This window comes from Mytilus edulis, chromosome 2, assembly GCF_963676685.1.
Source record: "Mytilus edulis chromosome 2, xbMytEdul2.2, whole genome shotgun sequence".
Lineage (NCBI taxonomy): Eukaryota > Metazoa > Mollusca > Bivalvia > Mytilida > Mytilidae > Mytilus > Mytilus edulis.
In genome coordinates this window covers 106464694-106487388 of record NC_092345.1, presented here as the reverse complement: position 1 = coordinate 106487388, position 22695 = coordinate 106464694, and the positions used below count along the sequence as shown (strand labels likewise).

The 22695-nt window shown below is 33.6% G+C and overlaps 1 protein-coding gene and 1 long non-coding RNA gene across 4 annotated transcripts in view; one reads left to right on the top strand and one right to left on the bottom strand.

Annotated features, from left to right (window-relative positions):
• The window catches only part of LOC139513850 (galactosylgalactosylxylosylprotein 3-beta-glucuronosyltransferase 1-like), a 35377-nt gene extending 29837 nt beyond the window's left edge, over positions 1-5540 (top strand). For both annotated transcript variants that reach the window (XM_071302703.1, XM_071302704.1), the window contains exons 5-6: positions 4419-4622; positions 5359-5540. In XM_071302703.1, coding sequence (XP_071158804.1) covers positions 4419-4622; positions 5359-5439 — 285 coding nt within the window. In that variant the 3' untranslated portion in view covers positions 5440-5540. The remainder of the gene's footprint in view (positions 1-4418; positions 4623-5358) is intronic.
• Positions 5541-10616: 5076 nt separating this feature from the next.
• On the bottom strand, positions 10617-17567 carry LOC139513849 (uncharacterized). Of its 2 annotated transcripts, XR_011662532.1 has the most exons (4): positions 17446-17567; positions 12592-13763; positions 11473-11593; positions 10617-10953 (listed from the first exon to the last, which is right to left on the bottom strand). It is a non-coding gene; the product is annotated as an uncharacterized lncRNA (long non-coding RNA). The 2 variants fall into 2 exon arrangements; XR_011662531.1 differs by lacking the exon at positions 10617-10953 and having other exon boundaries at positions 11445-11593; positions 12592-13704; positions 17450-17567.
• Positions 17568-22695: the final 5128 nt, after the last annotated feature.

Below are 22695 nucleotides of genomic sequence, written 5' to 3'. Positions count from 1 at the left end.
AGAATTTTCTTCCCTTTCATGAATGTGACCTACCGAATTAGACTATTTACCGGATTTGTTATAACATAAGCAACACCTAGTGTGTCACATGTGGAGCAGGATCTGCTTACCCTTCCGGAGCACCTGAGACTACCCTTAGTTTTTGGTGGGGTTCGTGTTGTTAATTCTTTTATTTTTTATGTTGTGTCATGTGTTCTATTCTTTGTCTGTTTGTCTTCTTTCATTTTAGCCAGGCGTTGTCAGTTTATTTTCGATTTATGAGTTTTACTGTCCCTCTGGTATCTTTCGTGCCTCTTTTAGTATTTAAATATGTAACTGTATGTAATGATATTATGACTTTCTACCTCAGGAATAGATAACATTAGCTTTATTTGGCAAAACTTTTAGGAATTTTGGTCCTCAATATCCTTCATCTCCGTACTGTTTTTTGGCCTTATAAACCTTTTTGGATTCGAGCGTCACTGATGAGTCTTTTGTAAACTAAATGCGCGTGTGACGTAAATATAAAATTTAATCCTGATGTCTATGATGAGTTTATTTGCAACAACTGGATCGATGCCACTGCTGGTGGAGTTTTAATTCCCAGAGGGTATCACCAGCCCAGTAGTCAGCATTTTTATGCTGACATGAATTATCATTGATATGGTCATATTTATGAATAAACGGTTTACAAAAAGTTTTTTTTTTTAAATAAGTCTTTAAATATGTAACTGTATGTAATGATATTATGCTTTTCTACCTCAGGAATAGATAACATTAGCTGTATTTGGCAAAACTTTTAGGAATTTTGGTCCTCAATGTCCTTCATCTTCGTACTGTTTTTTGGCCTTATAAACCTTTTTGGATTCGAGCGTCACTGAGGAGTCTTTTGTAAACTAAATTTGCAACAACTGGGTCGACGCCACTGCTGGTGGAGTTTTAATTCTCCGAGGGTATGACCAGCCCAGTAGTCAGCATTTTTATGCTGACATGAATTATCATTGATATGGTCATATTTATAAATAAACGGTTTACAAAAAGTTTTATTTTTTTTAAATAAGGCTTTTCTACCTCAGGAAAAGATAATATAAGCTGTATTTGGCAAAATTTTTAGGAATTTTTGGTCTTCAATGCTCTTCATCTTCGTACCTTTTTTTGGGCCTGATTAACTTTTTTGGATTCTAGCGTCACTGATCAGTCTTTTGTAGACGAAATGCGGGTCTGACATAAATAAAAAAATTAATCCTGATGTCTAATAATGAGTTTAATTGATACAACTGGATCGATGCCACTGCTGGTGGAGTTTTAATTCCCCAAGGGTATCTCCAGCCCAGAAGTCAGCATTTTTGTGCTGACATGAATTATCATTGATATGGTCATTTTTATAAATAAACTGTTTGCAAACAGTTTTAATTTTAAAAATAATAAGGCTTTTCTACCTCAGGAATAGATAATATAAGCTGCATTTGACAAAACTTTTTGGAACTTTGGTCCTCAATGCTCTTCATCTTCGTACCTTTTTCTTTGGCCTTGTTAACTGTTTTGGATTCTAGCGTCACTGATGAGTCTTATGTAGACGAAACGCACGTCTGGCGTACAAAATTATAATCCTGGTACCTTTGATAACTATTTACACCACTGGGTCGATGCCACTGCTGGTGGACGTTTCGTCCCCGAGGGTATCACCGGCCCAGTAGTCAACACTTCGGTGTTGACATGAATATCAATAATGTGGTCATTTTTATAAATTTCCTGTTTCCCAAACTTTAAATTTTTGAAAAAACTAAGGATCTTCTTATTCCAGGCATAGATTACCTTAGCCGTATTTGGCACAACTTTTTGGAATTTTGGATCCTCAATGCTCTTCAACTTTGTACTTGTTTGGCTTTATAAATATTTTGATATGAGCGTCACTGATGAGTCTTATGTAGACGAAACGCGCGTCTGGCGTACAAAATTATAATCCTGGTACTTTGATAACTATTTGCTAGTTGTCAAGTTTATCCAATGTTGTACTGTAAGCTTGGTAATAGTATGATGTTGATTACATTCATGATGATATTACATTCTCCTGATTTTGTTGTTGATAATAAGGATGATTGGGTTTATCGTCCTGGTATAGAACATGCTGACCAGAGATTTAGAACACTTGTCTATATACCAAATCTTAATTGGCATCTGATTCAAAAAAAGTTTAGCAATTGTGAACTTTCCATTTCTAAGGAGCAACATTCCAGCAGCACCTGCATACGGGGTAATTTCTACCAATTGATACGATATTCCCGTGCTTGCATTTCCTATCACGATTTTCTTGATAGAGGGTTTCTGCTCACAAGGAAGCTATTAAACCAAGAGTTCCAAATGGTGAAGTTGAAATCATCCCTTCGTAAATTTTACGGACGCCATCACGAGTTGGTGGACCGTTATGGAATAAACGTTTAACAAATGATATCGGATATGTTCCTAACGTCGTCGCTAGAATTTTCTTCCCTTTCATGAATGTGACCTACCGAATTAGACTATTTACCGGATTTGTTATAACATAAGCAACACCTAGTGTGTCACATGTGGAGCAGGATCTGCTTACCCTTCCGGAGCACCTGAGACTACCCTTAGTTTTTGGTGGGGTTCGTGTTGTTAATTCTTTTATTTTTTATGTTGTGTCATGTGTTCTATTCTTTGTCTGTTTGTCTTCTTTCATTTTAGCCAGGCGTTGTCAGTTTATTTTCGATTTATGAGTTTTACTGTCCCTCTGGTATCTTTCGTGCCTCTTTTAGTATTTAAATATGTAACTGTATGTAATGATATTATGCCTTTCTACCTCAGGAATAGATAACATTAGCTTTATTTGGCAAAACTTTTAGGAATTTTGGTCCTCAATATCCTTCATCTCCGTACTGTTTTTTGGCCTTATAAACCTTTTTGGATTCGAGCGTCACTGATGAGTCTTTTGTAAACTAAATGCGCGTGTGACGTAAATATAAAATTTAATCCTGATGTCTATGATGAGTTTATTTGCAACAACTGGATCGATGCCACTGCTGGTGGAGTTTTAATTCCCAGAGGGTATCACCAGCCCAGTAGTCAGCATTTTTATGCTGACATGAATTATCATTGATATGGTCATATTTATGAATAAACGGTTTACAAAAAGTTTTTTTTTTTAAATAAGTCTTTAAATATGTAACTGTATGTAATGACATTATGCTTTTCTACCTCAGGAATAGATAACATTAGCTGTATTTGGCAAAACTTTTAGGAATTTTGGTCCTCAATGTCCTTCATCTTCGTACTGTTTTTTGGCCTTATAAACCTTTTTGGATTCGAGCGTCACTGAGGAGTCTTTTGTAAACTAAATTTGCAACAACTGGGTCGACGCCACTGCTGGTGGAGTTTTAATTCTCCGAGGGTATGACCAGCCCAGTAGTCAGCATTTTTATGCTGACATGAATTATCATTGATATGGTCATATTTATAAATAAACGGTTTACAAAAAGTTTTATTTTTTTTAAATAAGGCTTTTCTACCTCAGGAAAAGATAATATAAGCTGTATTTGGCAAAATTTTTAGGAATTTTTGGTCTTCAATGCTCTTCATCTTCGTACCTTTTTTTGGGCCTGATTAACTTTTTTGGATTCTAGCGTCACTGATCAGTCTTTTGTAGACGAAATGCGGGTCTGACATAAATAAAAAAATTAATCCTGATGTCTAATAATGAGTTTAATTGATACAACTGGATCGATTCCACTGCTGGTGGAGTTTTAATTCCCCAAGGGTATCTCCAGCCCAGAAGTCAACATTTTTGTGCTGACATGAATTATCATTGATATGGTCATTTTTATAAATAAACTGTTTGCAAACAGTTTTAATTTTAAAAATAATAAGGCTTTTCTACCTCAGGAATAGATAATATAAGCTGCATTTGACAAAACTTTTAGGAACTTTGGTCCTCAATGCTCTTCATCTTCGTACCTTTTTCTTTGGCCTTGTTAACTGTTTTGGATTCTAGCGTCACTGATCAGTCTTTTGTAGACAAAACGCGTGTCTGACGTAAAAAAAATTAATTAATCCTGATATCTCTGATGAGTTTATTATGATACTGCTTATAATGTTCAATGTGCTATGTGTATTCAGTCCTTGTTTAGCGTGGAAGAACCGTCTGACCAGAGCATGAAAAACACGTGCTACCAACAGTCATTCTGATACTGTATTGCTCTTTTCTTGAGAGAAGTTCGTGCTTATAGATTTGCTAGATTATGCCGTCAGCATATAGTTGAAAATTGTAATAGCTTTTATCTATTTTATTTCGATGTGCTTTATTTTTTTTATATTTTGAAAAAAAATGTATATACTCATGCGCATGAACCTACACCACCATCTTGCATTAAAAAAGGAAAAGAAAAATGAGCTTATAATGTATGTATGCAATATAATTGCAGGTGATAAAATTTGATGCATGGAATACGAAACATCGAAAGTTTCCAATAGATATGGCTGGATTCGCATTAAATACCAAGACATTTTATTTCAATGATGATTTGTACTTTTGGAAATCATTTCAAGAAGGTTACCAAGAGACATCATTTCTTGAAATTTGTTGCACATTAAATGACCTGGAGCCAAAGGCCAATGGATGTACGAAGGTATGATAAGAATTTACTAGATTAATCAATATACAAGATATTTTGTATTCATTGATATATTTTTTTAAATATACCATTGATACTCATTAATCGAAAAAGAACGCCATAAAAAGCTTATATCAAACGGGTTGTCCTCATAACCTTACACAGAAAACTTAGACTTGAGCAACATGTAGCCATTGTAAACCGGTTTGAACTTAGATGCTCCAGACATATAATCGATTCCTGTTCAACCCGTCGTGTTGATCATGGTAAGTAAAATTCGGGGATAGGCCGCATTCTAATACACTAAATTAATAAACGAGGAATGTGTGACTGGACTATATCTATCCTTGATTATATTATAGCGCGAATCATGTTAGATGTGGATCAGTTGATTCTTAGGAGGGTTCATTATCAATTGTTTCATAGTTACAATATTTCTTTTAAATTGACACACAATTTTATTATATATGTTGTGGGGCAGAGTATTCATTTCCAGTCTGTCTTACGCAAACATTATTTCAAAATTAAAGGTTTCTATCCCACTAAATCAAGATGGCGTTCCGTGGCATGGAATACATATAATGTAGATTCAACATCATCTTAAAACTAGGAGCATTTTTTCATAACAAAATGTGTATGGTGTAAATACCTTATTGCAGATATAGCTATGGAAACATATTTTAAAACAATATATTGTCTTTGCTCTTTTATGTTTTCTTTTAATTTTTTTATTTTCAATTTGTAATTGTAGGTACTTGTTTGGCACACAAAAACGAAGGACCCATTAGTGTATTTTGAAAGTTATAACGATTCAGATTCAGACACTGAATGACAAAAGTAGATCAGGATTCGAGGGGATTATGAGAGGTTGGACATATATGTTGTTATTGTTTTAACTTGTGTTATTATGTTACATTAATATATAGAAATTAATGCAGACATTTGATATTGTAAACTTAAGGGGGTACCCAACATTTTGAATAAACTTTTCTAAAGTTTTGACAAAATATTTACTTTGATCTGTTTACAAAAATATCAAAATTTCTGATAATTTGAACCTCCCAAATTACATGAATAATTTGGTTGGATATATAGCAGTTAGACGAAGACTTATTTGTATCATTGAAACGCTTTTTTCTTTTCACTAATGGTATATGATTAAAAGGCCCGGCTGACTTCTTTGAGTAAACTACTTCAAGTGTTCTGTACCCCTTTAAGATGACTTAAAAATTCATAATACAACAAAAAAATACAGGGGGACTATCAAGAGTCATAGGTAAAATAAACCTTAACAATTGCTGCAATTGTTTGCACCTGTCCTAAGTCAGGAATCTGATGTTCAGTAGTTGTCGTTTGTTGATGTGTTTCTCGTTTTTTTTTATATAGATTAGACCGTTGGTATTCCCGTTAAATGGTTTTACACTAGTATTGTTTGAGGGCCCTGTATAGCTTGCTGCTTGGTGTGAGCCAAGGCTCTGTGTTGAAGACCGTAGCTTGACCTGAATGGTTTACTTTCATAAATTGTGACATGGATGGAGAGTTGTCTCATTGGCACTCATATCACATCTTCCTGTAAAAGAAGTACGAAAGATACCAAAGGGACAGTCAAACTCATAAATCTAAAACAAACTGACAACGCCATGGCCAAAAACGAAAAAGACAAACAACACTACACTACACATAACACAACATAGAAAACTAAAGAATAAACAACACGAACTCGACCGAAAAACTAGGGGTGATCTCAGGTACTCCGGAAGGGTAAGCAGATCCTGCTCCACATGTGGCACCCGTCGTGTTACTTATGTGATAACAAATCCAGTAAATAGTCTAATTCAGGTCACATTCATGAAAGGGAAGGGGATTGTAACTACGACGTAAGGAAAATATCCGATATTATTTGTGAAACGGTTATTCCATAACGGTCAACCAACTCGTGATGGCGTCCGTAAAATTTACGAAGGGATGATTTCAACTTCACCATTTGGAACTCTTGGTTTAATAGTTTCCTTTTGAGCAGCAACCCTCTATCCAGAACATCATGATAGGAATCGCAAGCACGGGAATATCGTATCAATTGGGAGATATATACCCCGTATGCAGGTGCTGCTGGAATGTTGCTACTTAGAAATGGAAAGTTCACAAATTGGAAAGCTGAAATTATCTCTTTTGTCGTAAAGATTTGTTTTCAATCGACATTATATATACACAAAAAAAACAACGCTAGTGCACACGCTAACATGTTTTGCTTGCTTTACTGATCATTTATGTTATGTTGATAGTCCTAAATATAAAGCTTTACTACAAGTATCACATAAACTTAAGAAGATCCAAGAAAATGAGGCCAAGGTCAGAACAATCGAACCACAAATAAATGTACATCTTACTATCATTCAATACACCAAATATAGTTGACATATTGCTAATAGTTTCTCAAAAAGACTTTCAGGAATCTGATGTACAGTAGTTGTGGTTTGTTTATGTAATTTATACGTGTTTCTCGTTTTTCGTTTTTTTATATAGATTAGAACGTTGGTTTTCCCGTTTGAATGGTTCACACTAGTAATTTTGGGGCCCTTGATAACTTGTTGTTCGGTGTGAGCAAAGGCTCCGTGTTGAAGGCCGTACCTTGACCTATAATGGAATAATTTTATAAATTGTTATTTGGATGGATAGTTGTCTCGTTGGCACTCATACCACATCTTCCTATATCTATTAACCAGGTAAACTAAACATAAATCAATAAACCATAATTATGATCCTGGTATCTTTGATAACTATGAAAGTGATATTAAGGTTAGATGAACCATGCAAGATAGACATGTTTACATTACATTCAATAGATGCATTATATATAGTTGATTTAATGCTTATAGTTTTTAAAAAAAACAAACTTTACCATGAAAAGCTTCACATTGACCAATGAACCATGAAAATGAGGTCAAGTTCAGATGCTAAAATTCGGAATGGAAAAAGGGATTGTGTCAAAAAGATAACGATCTGACCAAAGGGCATATTTAACGGATGTCATACTAAACTCTCAAACATATAAATGAACTGAAACTAAAAACCATACAAGATTAACAAAGGCCAGATGCTTCTAACTTTGGACAGACACAAACGTGCGGCGGGGTTAAACTATTTTGGTTATCTTTGAAACAGCCATTCAAGAAAGTATCCGTAAATCATTTAAAGGTTTGATTACCTAAAAAAAATATGTTCAATGAATTCATTGTAAAAGGTTTAAAACTTCTATATGCTGATGCTGATGGAATGTTACTGAGCTTTAACAAAAGTAGAAATCAAGTTTTGTTCCCTATACCGACATTCACTGTCAATTTCTAGATAGAAATTAGAAATAAGAAGAAGTGGTTGTCTAGATAGAATAATGAAATAATAAGAAATGGTTGTCTATATAGAATATAGAAATAAGAAGTGGTTGTCTATATAGAATATAAAAATAAAAAGAAGTGGTTGTCTAGATAGAATAATGAAATAAGAAGGTGTGGTTGTCTAGATAGAATATAGAAATAAGAAGAAGTGGTATGATTGCCAATGAGACAACCCTCAACCAGAGACCAAATGACGTATATAGACAACTATAGTTCACTGAACAAAGAGCATATCTCTAGTGTGAGCCCTGTATAAAATGTAAAGCAATGCAAATAACAACAAACAACTAGCGGTCTGATTATGTTTATGACTTTCTATCTATATTGATCTGATCTTCACTTATGACTCATAGTAGTGCACACATTCACTCGGAAGGAAAGGACGTTTCTGATACTACTATAACAAATAGGATCCTCAAGATAAACATATTTATGTTGTTAAAGATTTAGTATTACAAATTATTACACATGGTAAGAGTAAAATCTCTTTGTTCTTACTGTGCTATAATCTGGATAATGCACAGCAGAGGTGTACATTAACTACTTCAGATATAATGCACAGTTTAAATCTATTTTTACCTTTAGGGGCGGTTCCTGGATTTTGAAAGGGGCGTTATTCTATGAAATTAAAAAAAATATCACCGAGTGTATCGAGACTAAAGAAAATATTGACGATTTTAAGGTAAAACACGATACTTGTCCAATCCAAGGGTTAACGACCTGTTAGCCCCCACCCCCGAATCCGCCATCTGCCTTGAAATTACGACAAAGTTGAACTTCGTATAAACATCGTAGATTGAAAATAGGAAAAAAAAGTTTCTCATTCCTTTATTTTTTTTTATCTAAGCTGGGAAATAAACTATTTTATTATATTTTGTGTACAACGTAAATCTAAATCAGTGCTATAAAGTTAGAAAGATACTTAAAACAATTTTTGGTAATTTCTGCCAAAAAAGAAATGTATCTAAGAATATCCGAATAAAAGAAATCTAATTTGGATTAGGTTCAGACTCAATGGAATTTATAACGACTTTTTTAATATTTATTCCTATCAAGGGACTATTTTTGGATCGACTTTATTGAGGACCATATTTAAGTTTGTTTTAAAACAGGGCGATTAGCTGGAGATCAATCAGACGAACGTGTGTCTTAAAAGTAATACAGTAGAAAAAACGAAATTGGGGGATGGGGGGGGGGGGGGGGGGGGGGTTTGCGGGTAGTAAAAGGTTTTGTTTATTTAACATTTTAAATTTAGGTAATACAACATCTTCCTCTGTTCTTCTAAGCATATCATTGAGGGAGAGAAGTTCAAAAGCAATTAATCTAATTTAAACTCAATACCCCTTGCAGTTTTATTTTTTATACACCGATTTGAAAGTACACAATTTATTAAAGTCTTAATTGTCACCAATTAAATAAAATTGGGAATAAATTTAATGGAAACGATAAAAAAATATATATACCATTAAATTGCTATTTTAGAATGAGTCTAAATATAAAAAAAAAAGAGATTAATTTCAAACTTACCAAAGTCGTATTTCCCCCTTTCTTTACCCTACAAGAAACTTTCCTATAGGATCCGTGGATTGCAGAATAACGTCCACATTTCTAAAACTTTCACGTAAATTGATTGCGTCATGTGTTAAAACAGTTATTGGCCAATCAAATCGGTATATGTTATTTAATCTGCACAACACAAGATGACCCGATAACGCGAACTCCTACGTCGTTCGGGTTATTGGATCATCTCGTGCTTTGCAGATTAAATGACATACACCGACTTGCTTGGTCAATAACTCGAGTACTCGTTTACATCCCTACTTATGAGTCTTATGTTGACGAAACGCGGTCAGGCGTATCAAATTAAAAGCCTGGTACTTTTGATAACCATTTACACCACTGGATCGATGCAACTGCATGTGGACGTATCGTCCCCGAGGGTATCTCCAGTTCAGTAGTCAGCACTTCGGTGTTGACATGAATATCATATATATGGTCATTTTTATAAATTTACTGTTTTCAAAAGTACGATTTTTTTCGAAATACTAAGTATTTTCTTATTCCTGGCATGGATTGCCTTAACCGTATTTACCACAACTTTTGGGTCCTCAATGTGATCTTCAACTTTTTACTTGTTTGGATTTCTAACTCTTTTGATATGAACGTCATTAGTGAGTCTTATGTAGACGAAAAGTGCGTCTGGCGTATCAATTTATAAGCCTTGTGTCTTTGATAACTATTATGTACAAAATGATAAACGAAAAACAAATACTATTAAATTAGACACAACAAACAACTACCCCTGAGTCACAGGCTCTTGTTTTGGGTTTTTGGTGTTATTTATTTGTGGAGGAAGCCGGACTGCACGCAGAGAATTGCCGATCATCGGCTGTAGAACTGGAAAACCTAGTCAATTAAGATTGGCATCAAGCACACCTGCCACGTGCGAGGTTCGAACTAAAAACGATAAAGGTATAGTAGTTGAATTACTTGGACCACTCGACCTTTGACACCCCTCTTGACAAGGCACACCCAATTAGGATGTGGCGTGGCTAAACATGTTTCCCTAGCATGAAACAGCGGTGAATCAGTACTACGTAAGAACAAATTAAAAATATTAGATTTAAAGAGTTTAATTCATCAGTTCACAGAAGAAAAAAAAACTCATGTTCTATAAGCTCGGGTAAAAACCACAAAAACTGCCGTAGATTTTAATAATTCTTCTTTGACTTTCAATCTGATGATTTCTTTTCTTCATTTTTACATTACGAACAACGTTGTTTCTTTTCTCTTTAAAGTAAATGGCACTGACTCTGTTTCTTTATTCCATTTGATTATTCCAAGTTTGGGTTTATGTCATTTAACAGTGTCATGATCCTCGTTTTCATGGCACTCCTCAATATCTATCTGCTTTATTGTGTCCTCCGTATCATTTTCATGATACGAAACGGATTCTAGAAAAATAATGCAGAACGATTCATACAAACTGGAAAGCCATTTTATAACAAGCTTCCTAACATTCATTTCTCATTCTTGAGTAGTAATATATTCACCTTAGCATATGAAATGACACACCTCAACTAATATGATACGATAGGGTTGTTTTTTTTCTCACTTTTACCAACTTCTTACTAGACGTAAATTTTAAACTTCAATACTACTACATCAAGTTTACGAGGAATAAAGTGTGAATTGCCAAATTTCCAAAAAAGTTGCCTGGTAAGTATATTTAAATCATAGATCATTACAGTGCCTCATCTGATATTTTTTACATAAATCCGTCATAGACTCCTCATGTCGAAGTTTGTCACGTTCCTTTTTTTTATCATAACTTTAATCAGAATTTTACATTCAATACTCCAAACAAAAAATATTATATATCATACACGGTTTATCATCTTACATGTGAAACATTGTCGTGCCAATCAAAATAAATACTTACCTGTCAAACGCATCACTGATGTACAACTTACTTTTTGATATCCGACAAGATAGCCTCTTTAAGATTTGCAAGTAGCCGTTCTTGAAATCTGGAAACCGGAATGCATATATGACTGGATTACATGCACTGCTGGAAAACCCAAAGCAATAAGCCTACAATGTAGTATGTATTTTATTTTTTTAAATCAACAAAGTGTGCGTCTATATATGTTTGTTTGACACAATTAACACTGAATTTATGCTATGGTGTGAAGGAGTGAAATAGTTTTTATCAGTGTAAGCGATTTTTTGCACCACTAATAATAATAGTAGTAAGTGCCACTAAGTGTCTTATTTTCAGAATATCCTTCTTGTCGCGACATAACCAGTGTGTATTGGCGTAAAGTTTCATCAACATCAACCAATCAATCAATCAATCAATCATACAATATTTAAGATCATTAAAGCAACAGAAAAATTATCAATCGAAAACTTTTACTAATGTCGTTGCAACATTAGTTTAACAACACATAATCTTTATAAAGAGACAACTTTTAATCACTATGTGTCACCAACACGAGGTCAGTAAATAACCATACAAACAGTGTATACTGATAGTCCATTAAAAGCAACCATAATCAAAAACAGCAGCTCAGTCCATCAACAGTTAACAGCTACGACATATTAAAGTGGATGTGAGAAAAACAGAGAAAAAGTGACAATTTCTCCTGGCTTGTTATACTCACGAGGTCAAATAGTATTTGATTGAAAAGGAATTATACCGGGTTTTTTTTTGGTTTTTATCCTCTGGTTTTGAAGTTTGGTACTTGATGACGGATATCGTCCGACGTCTTTGGCAGAACAGTTTTGTTCTGCTCTTTGGTCGGATTGTTATCTGTTTGACACATTCTTCGTTTCCATTTCCCAAATTTATATCATATACTGTAACTTTGTTTCACCAATATAACATAATTCAATAAATTAATAGTACGCTACGTGCTGATTTTGACATTTTCATTCAACAGTCCATGTCTTTCCATGGCAAACTCAGATATTATTCGGATCGAAAATGAAACTACGGGATCCTTTATAGGTATGTGATAAACTCATGTCTTTGATACATTTTATAGATATGATCAGGTATGGCAAAGGTCAATATTAATTTTACTTACCAAAGGATTCATAAAAGCTGGAATTGTCTTTCTGTCAATTGTGAAAAATATGAAGTTTGTGTAGATCATGTATGGAAGCCAGCATATAATAAAACAACTTAAAATGATTACTAAGGTATGAATAACAGCCTTTTCATTTACAACCTTTGAATCCGAACGGCTCTTATTATCTTTTTGTTGCTTTGTTGAATTGCGTCGAAACACCGCATCATCCTTTATTATAAAGTATATCCTCGAATACATAATTATCATGATAATAAGAGGCATCATGAAATTCAACATTAAATTTCCTAAAGATAGTACAACTGACTTAATATTAAAAATCGGATACTTTGGTCCACACTGTATAGTTTTAGCTTTGTATTCGCCCCCGCTCAGGTACAAAGTAGTGAGGAGAGCAAAGGAAATTCCCCATCCCCACGACGCTAAAATCATCGTATAACATGCAGATTTACTAACTGGAATTATATTACATTCGGATAAACGCTTAACAGATAAGTATTTATGGATGCTTATGTACATCAAACTGTGGACCGATGTGAACAAAAATGTTGCGTTTAGAAAAAGATTCACATTGCATAAAAAATCTCCAAAATCCCAATGTTCTTGTATAAGTGTGTATAGAGACACAGGTGCAATAAATAATCCGGTCATTACGTCAGATATTGCGAGACTAAACAAGAACAAATTTGTGCTGCTGTGTACGTTGCATAATTTTCTATTAAACAGAATCACTGACATAACAAGAATATTTCCTATAATGGAGCATAACATTATCAGGATCAACCAAACAGCGAAAAAACATGTAAGAGCTGGACCATAGTAATTATCTTTGTCAGTCAGATTTGTTCTATTTAATAATGTTGTTGTATTCATTACAATCATCATTTTGTCATCAGACTGTTGCAATCATATATCACACAAAAAATCACATATAATTGTAAAACAAATACGTGTATCAATATACAATTATGTATCACACGAAAGAAATCACTTATAAATGTAAAGCAAATACGTGTATCAATAGAATGTTACAATTATGTATCCCACGAAATCACATATTAATGTAAGGCAAACACCTTTGTGTTAACAGACTGTTACGACCAATCGAACCTGAAACGAAATAATTCATGTAATTGTAAAACAACCACATTGTGTTAACAGTTTTTAAACTTAGATATGTCATATATTCACGAAATTATTCATATGTAATTGGAAAACAGCTCATGTCATCTAAATTCGCAACCGTTTTTTGGTGGGGTTCGTGTTAATCAACCTTTAGTTTCTATATTGTGTTTCTAGTACTGTTGTATGTCTTTTTGTCATGTTTTTGCCATGATACTGTCAGTATGTTTTCTACATATGATTAATATCCCTTTGGTACCTTTCTTTTATTGTACAGATTTTTTTTCGCATAATGGTAGACATTAAAACAAGATTCAACTGGAAATCAACCCTAGACGGAATATGCTTCTTTTAATGTGTCTTCCATGTGTTTTGATCCGAACAACACAAGTGAGTCTTGTGCAGACACAAATAGCTTCGGTGTACCAACTGAAAGGTTAAGAATACCAAAGGGACATTGAAACTTATAAGTCGAACACAATTGTCAAGACTATGGCTCAAAAAGAAAGAGACCAAAAACCAAACATCAGAACACACAACACAACACAGAAAACTTAAGACTGAGCAACATAAAACCCAGTTTAACTGGGGGTGAACTCAGATACTCAAAAAGAATTAGGAGACCCATTGTGCTACGTCAATAGAATAAGTGAATAAACAATGTCAAGTGATAAGACATTACACTTTAGCGGATGATTACCTGTTGCTTCTTTAATCTCCAAATCAGTAGGAAGTACACTTCATCAATATACAAATATATTTGAGAAATAAAATTATCAAACTTCTTATATCTGTGATCTTCGTATTTTCACAAATGTCTGAGTTAACTCCGTCTATGTGAAAATAATTAAAAGGTCGACCAGAAGAGGTGAACAGTGGTTTCCCATGGGAATACCGACAACTCTACATCAAACTAAACACATATGTTGCCAATGAGAAACTCAAGCAAACTCATACATATATATATCGTATACCTGGTATATATGTGTCTTCTGTATACGTTATATCCTTGTGATAACTTAAGACGGTTCTAAGAACAAGTCTGACAATTATAGCGCAAACTTTAATATTGATTTACAGTTCAATCCACGAAAACTCATTGATTCCTGGAATTACCTTATACTGAAATGTTATCAATATAACATCGTAGTATTTAAGATCTTAGTGTTTTCGTTGGTATTAACAGTGATATACAAGTACGAAGACTTATGGCTATGCATCCTGTCGATACTTTATAGATATAAGATGTGGTATGAGTGCCAAAGGAAGAAACTCTCTATCCAAGTCAAAATTTGTAAAAGCAAACCATTATAGTTCAAAATACTGAGTCTTGACTCGCACTGCACAGCAAGCTATGAAGTGCCCCAAATATGACTATTTAAAAACCATTCAAACAGGAAAACCAACGGTCTGATCTTAAAATAAAAAACGAGAAACGAGTAACACTTCTAATCCACACCAACAAACGACAACAAGTGAATAGCAGATTCCTGACTGAGGAAAGGTGCAAACAAATGAAGCGGAATTGAATTATTTTATCATGCGTCAAGATTCACACTCACTTGACACAGTGGTGTAACAATATCGATCCTTCATTATATATTTTGATTGTGATTTGCGATATGAAAGAGAAAAAAAATAACTCAAACTTTCACTAGTAAATTAAATCTATTCAGAAACGTTCATATTGATATTCGTTTTGAATTTTTCTCGTAGTTCAGTATTGTTGTTATTTGACTTTCCCCTCGTTTTTGGTTTGTGACCCAGATTTTTTTTTTACTTAATCGGTTTATGACGATTGAACAGCGGTATACTACTGTTGCCTTTATATATTTGTTTAATAAAGGCAACAGTAGTATACCGCTGTTCAAACTCATAAATCCATGGACAAAAAACAAAATCGGGGTAACAAACTAATACTGAGGGAAACGCATTAAATATAAGAGGAGAACAACGACACAACACTTCAATGTAACACACACAGAAACGGACCAAGCATCAGACAAAATTCCACGAGAAAAACAAATATAACATCAAAACCAAATACATGAATTTGGGATAGACAAGTACCGTGACACGTCTTATCGCAATGTTAATTTACACTCAAAATTAAGAGAAAACATACGACGCAACGTTAAAATGTAACACACACAGAAACGAACTATAATATAACAATGGCCATATTCCTGACTTGGTACAGGACATTTTTAAAGAAAAAAATGGCGGGTTGAACCTGGTTTTGTGGCATGCCAAACCTCGCACTTTAATGGCAATGTTGAATATAACATTGAAATGACAACATAATATTACAGGACTACAATACAAATAAATAGGAGAACGTATTAGACAATGAAACACATGATTAATGAATAACAAAAAGCATTGGTCATTAAATGTAACTATTTTGTCGCAGATGCTACTGTTCTTACGGTAAATAAGACTTAGATATGACTGTTTCGGGACGTCTTCTCACTAAATACGTTAGAATAGTCCTGCTTGGTACTTTTGTCTGGGAAACATGTTGTATTTATTTGAAATATAAATAAAGGCAACAGTAGTATTCTGCTGTTCGAAAGTGATAAATTGTTTGATAGAAACCAAATCTGGGTCACAAACCAAAACCGAGGGGAAAGCGCTCATAAATATAAAATACCCCGCCATACTCGCATATGTCTGTCCCAATTGAGACGCATGTAATTCAGAATTTGACGTTGAAGTCTTCCTGTCATACTTTGTTTTTCGTTAGTTATTTTTTATGGATCATGCCGGGTTTTTTTTTCTTTTGCTTTGGTCCCCATTTTGTCGTATCAGGGCCTTTTATATTAGACTATTTTGCAAAGGTTTTGCTGATGGTCGCCGAAGGTCCGCGTGCAGTAATGACCGAGTGTTGCGTACGTCCTGGTATTGGATATTTGTTTCATTGTTAATCATATCCATGCTCCTTATTTTTGTATACATACACATTGATTATCAGACAGAGACTGGATTCTCGTGCAGATGTACTGCCTCACCCCTTGTTTCTCAGTCTACCAGCTAGCTAAATGTATGAGTAATAATTTTTCTAATAGCTAAACGTATACAATTCGGATAACTAAACATAATCTGTATGCCTAATCTTTTACTTCTGGTAATTCTCAGTATCTGGAATAATTTTACATAGCTTTGCGAAATTTCAGTTATGACCATACTAAAACGTATTGGCGGTATCGAGAGAATCATAATATACATTCCCGTTTGAATAGTTTTATACTAGTCATTTTTGGGGCACTTTATAACTTGCAGATCGTGTGAGCAAAAGCTCCATGTGACCGTAATTTGACCACCTATATTGCTTTACTTTTACAAACTGTGACCAGGATTGAGAGTTGTCTCATTGGCACTCATTCCACATCTTCTTTTATCTATTTTGGTATACGTTTCAGGTTTTGGGATGTTTATTTTAAAGGAAGATTTTTACTAAGATATATATAATTTTTTTAATCAGCAGAGTATTTAAAAGTAGATTCAAAATCCAAGTTCTGTCACACACCCTTTGAAAGGCTTTAAAAGAGGGACGAAAGATACCAGAGAAAAGTTTATGTTTGTCAAAAAGTTGCAATACATGTGTAGATGAAAGGAAAGAGTAGTATCATCCAGTTACTTCCTTACCAGGACAGACAATTATCATACATGTAACAACATCATAGGAGTTATCTCCCTGAAAATAATGCCTTCGATAGAATTTTTAACTCACCTTGTATATATAAATATATAAATTTTCCAAATAAGATATCATAAATTACTTTTGTAAGCTTTCCACTCATGAATCACATTTTGCATGTAACATTGACTGGTACTTGAATATTTCAATGTATTCAGTACGCATCTTGGGGAAGTATTGACATAAAATCTTTATTTGTTTTTCTAATAAATCAACCTGTTTCCTGTTTTCAGAGGTCTGATGATAAATATTTATTTTTTCCCCACAAAATACTTTTTTTTTCAATAGCTACTTATGTTAGTGAAACTGTAAGTTTCCGTAAAAAATCATGTTTTAAATAGAATTATATTTTACAAATTTCCGTTTTCCTATTTTCGAAGATTGAACGATAAAATCTTAGTTTTTCTCACTTAATACTAATTTTCAGTCATGTCATTTGGTCAGAAATCATGTTTGTAATGTTACAAACAGAGAAATATTCTAATAAATAATGTTGTTTTATAAAGTGCAGCTCCTACCAAGACTTTATATAACGTCAACAGTCTCTGAGCTGAAAGTTGATGTACCAGGGGTATGTGAAGAACGTCTCCTCCTTTTTCTTAAAAAAAATATCGGAAGGTTCCAAAAGCTTGTAGATAAATATTCTGTATCAACTTCCCGAATAATTCACACTGATCTGGCAGGATAGATTCAGGATGCTGACGTTGTTTATCATCTTAATAATGTGTTATTATATTCTTGTATTTGTCTTTATGAATAATACTTTTACTGTTTAGTCTGTTTGGTGATATCCGTTTGACGTGGCCCTGTACTTATAAATCCCGTTATTGTGTTATCGTTTTATGGTAACATTTATGTATACTTGTCATTCATTTTTGCTTATGTGGTTTGTTTAGTAGTTCTACAACCCGTCATTCGGTTTTTGAGCTATGGTATATTTTTTTGTATTCTTGTCTCTCTTTTTTGCTCATGTACTTTGTCTCTATGCCTTTTTGTGCTTCTTTGTTACATCTTTGTTAGTGTTAATAATGATTAAGATTATAACACAATGTGTACTACATATATGCATTCCGGTTTCCAGATTTCAAGAACGGCTACTTAATTGCAAATCTTACGGAAACTTTCTTGTCGAAATCAAAGAGAAGTTAAAATTACATGCACTTTAAATAATGCGTTGACAGATAAGTTTTACAGGCATCAATGGACGAAAATCTCAAACGTTCGACAATGTTGTCTGTTGTTCCCCTATTTTTGACACTTTTACCTATTATGTCTGTTTATATTTTTGCACATCGTTCTCAATGTAATGGAATCTAATGCGACTGTCATACAAGTGAGAGGTTTAGCTAGCTATAAAACCAGGTTTAAACACAATTTGTTACATGAGAAAATGCCTGTACTAAGTCAGGAGTATGACAATTGCTAATATTGCGCATGTGAAATTTTTAAATTGTTTGTTTAAAAGAGGGACGAAGGATACCAAAGGGACAGTCAAACTCATAAATCGAAAATAATCTGACAACGCCATGGCTAAAAATGAATAGACAAACAGACAAACAATAGTACTCATGACTCAACATAGAAAACTAAAGAATAAACAACACGAACCCCAACAAAAACTAGGGGTGATCTCATGTTTTCCGAAAGGGTAAGCAGATCCTGCTCCACATGTGGCACCCGTCGTGTTGCTTATGTGATAACAAATCCGGTAAATAGTCTAATTCAGTAGGTCATATTCATGAAAGGGAAGGGGATTGTAGTTACGACGTAAGGAACATAACCGATATCATTTGTGAAACGGTTATTCAAAAACGGTCAACCAACTCTTGATGGCGTCCTGAAAATGTACGAAGGGATGATTTCAAATTCACCATTTGGAACTCTTGGTTTAATAGCTTCCTTGTGAGCAGCAACCCTCTATCAAGAAAATCATAATAGGAAATGCAAGCACGGGAATATCGTATCAGTTGGGAGATATATACCACGTATGCAGGTGCTGCTGGATTGTTGCTACTTATAAATGGAAAGTTCACAATTGGAAAACTGAAATCATCTCTTTTGTCGTAAAGATTTGTTTTCAACCTACCCTATAATCATTAAACGACAAAAATATGTGACGTATAAAATTTTCTGGCGTCAGACACGCGAATCAATGAATGTGTTTGTAGATAGATGTTTTTGTGTTTTGTTTAATTGTTACACGATGATGACTGCTGTACCAATATTTGACTATTTTATGCATTATGTCTGTTTAGTTCACGCATCATTGTAAATATAACGGAATTTGATGAGACTGTCAACAAAGTGAGAGGTTTAGTGCTATTAAACCAGGTTTAATCCACCATTTTCTACATTTAAAAATGCATGTACGAAGTTAGGAGTGTGATAGTTCTTGTCCATTAGTTTTTGATGTGTTTTGTCATTTAATTTTGCCATGTGATTAGGGACTTTCCGATTTTATTTCCTCTGAGTTCAATATTTTTGTGATTTCAATTTTTGTTGTCTATTCGTTTGATGTGTTTTATCATTTGATTTTGCCTTTTGATTAGGTACTTTTCGTTTTGAATTTTTCTCGGAGTTCAGTATTTTTTTTATTTTACTTTTTAACCCAAACTTGTTTGTTTTCACAACTTATGATTTTCTTTAGTTCGTCGAATATGAGGACATCCTGGACATCATTAACACACAAAAACACTAGCAAGACATAACCTAAGACGAATCCATCATTGCTTCATTAGGTCGTATAAAATACATGAGGTTATCCCCGAATAAAACTAACCGTTTTAACTAAAACAGGTTGATTGATCAAAACGATTTAGATCAATTAGAATAGATTTACCTGTTACAAGGGGTGACAGCACTGTAGTTGTGTTTTGGGGAATGGTAGTTAAAAAACATGTTAGTAGCTACTGTAAGATATTTTTGAAGCAGTCGAATGTATCCTGAAGCAAACGTTTTTTAAAAAACCAGGGGGAAATCTTCGAGCTATAAGCAGTTTTATCTATCTTGAATGTGTCTGTACCATGCCTAAAAGGGTTTGCCTGATTTTAAGTTTTATCGTGTTTAACTTGGGCAATATTTTTATGTCATTTTCTCTTGAGATTTTTCATTATGTTAAAATTACATTAAAGTTTCGTTTCATTATATACAAAGGAACCTCCGATTCCAATGATACATAGTTTTATACAAATCATTTAGAAATTATATAACTACTTATGGTTCACCTATGCATTGTACCACAAAATACGACGTCATCAAACAAAAAATGTTGATTGCACTCTTATCTTCTTTGTCGATAAAGACCTCATTTTTTTCTTTGTTATAGTATACATATATGCCGATTGTGCAGACATTTGCTATTCTTGAGCTCCTGTGGTTCAGTTTCAGACATATCATCTCATCATTTTGCTGGTGGAAAACGAAATAATTGACGGTTGACATACTTTGAAGAAATAAACGTTTTCTCCCCATTTTGTGGATAATATAATTAAGATTCACGACATACTAAGTTTCAGTGGCATTGACAACCGCAGAATTCAGATATGAAGGACATTCGTGGTTGGGTGATATTTCTTTTAAAAAATATGAGTCAGGTACCTTGTGTTATATTTTTAAGTCGACAGGTTATTTTCTTTTAAGAGACAGACAAGTGTCCTCATTATTCATTATCGTTTGAAACATTATATTACTTTAAATTATTATTCGTCAACCACCGTCTAGTAACACTCTCTTGCAAAACAGTTGTTGTTTTACTGCATTCTTTATTTCTTAGTTGGTAAGAAATAGTCAAATCTAAATAAACCTTCTTTCATTTCTATTAGTCACATAAGTATTTCGTTTTACATCGACATAACGGGCAACGTTGTTTTTTTTCTTGAAAAACAAATGGCCTTGCATATCACAGAGTTGAGTTCATCTCATTTAACATTGTCATGGTGATGCTCGTCTTCATTACATTCTTCAAGATCTATCTGTTCTATTGTGTCATCATGATCATCTTTATGATACGAAACGGATTCTTGAAAAAAAGTATATTCATTTATACAGACTGAAAAGCCATTTTATAACAATTTAAACATTTAATGCAAACGTTTAGTTGACAACAATTTTAACAACTTTCTATAATTTCTCTTTTAGAGGAATTCATTATGTAATGTCACTCAATAATCTTTTTTTCAAAGAGCAGTTAAATTTTTATCCGTGTAATCTAAAAATATAAAACTTAAAACTAGGGTATATGACAAAATCAAAAAAGTTTTTTCTAATGTCAACCTCTCATTCTTGAGTATCAATATATTACCCAACATTGCATAAGATATTTAAGCATAACAGTTGATACATTGACAATGAAAACCAAGGAGTAATTATGCGAGAACTGTTTCTCACTTTGACGAATTTCGACAAATACTTTCAACTTCAATACTGTTGCAGCAAGTTTGCTAGAAAGAGCGGCTGCATTATTATTCAAAAGAATAGAATGGTAATCATCTTCTATCATTACAGTCATAACTGTCTGTTGACATTGACTTTGTCATAAACCCCGAATGTCCAAGTATGTTATGTTCTTTCATATTATTTTTTTTTATCAAATTGTAATGCAAATTTAATATACGGTACTCTAAACAAAGACTTTATACACTTAACGTAGTCCTAACTAATATAAATATAAAAGTAAAAAACAAAAATACCGAACTCCGAGAAAATTTCTAAACGGAACGTCCATAAGCAAATGTAAAACTGAAAGATCAAACACATCAAACGAATAGATAACAACGGTCATATTCTTGACTTGGTACAGATATTTTCTACTGTAGGAAATGATGGACTAAACCTGATTTTATAACTAGCTAAACCTCTCTCTTTGATGACGGTCGCATTAAACTACATTACATTGACAACGATGTGTGAACAAAACAAAACAGACATAATAGGTAATAGTATCAAAAATTGAGGAACAGCATTCAACATTCAAACGTTTGTCATATTCATCAAATTGATGACCTTGAAATATTTTAATTAAACAGCACGTAAGTTTAACTTACTTTTTGATTTTCGACAAGAAAGCTTCCGCAGGATTTGCAAGTAGCCGTTCTTGAAATCTGGAAACCTGAATGCATATATGACTGGATTACAAGCACTGCTGGAAAACCCAAAGCAATAAGCCTGAAATATAATTTTCATCATTCATAAATCTTAGACTTACTGCAGCTTAGACAAAATGGCGTCTATAATGGGTTTTTTTCTTACACAGTTAACACTATAAATGATATATTGATATT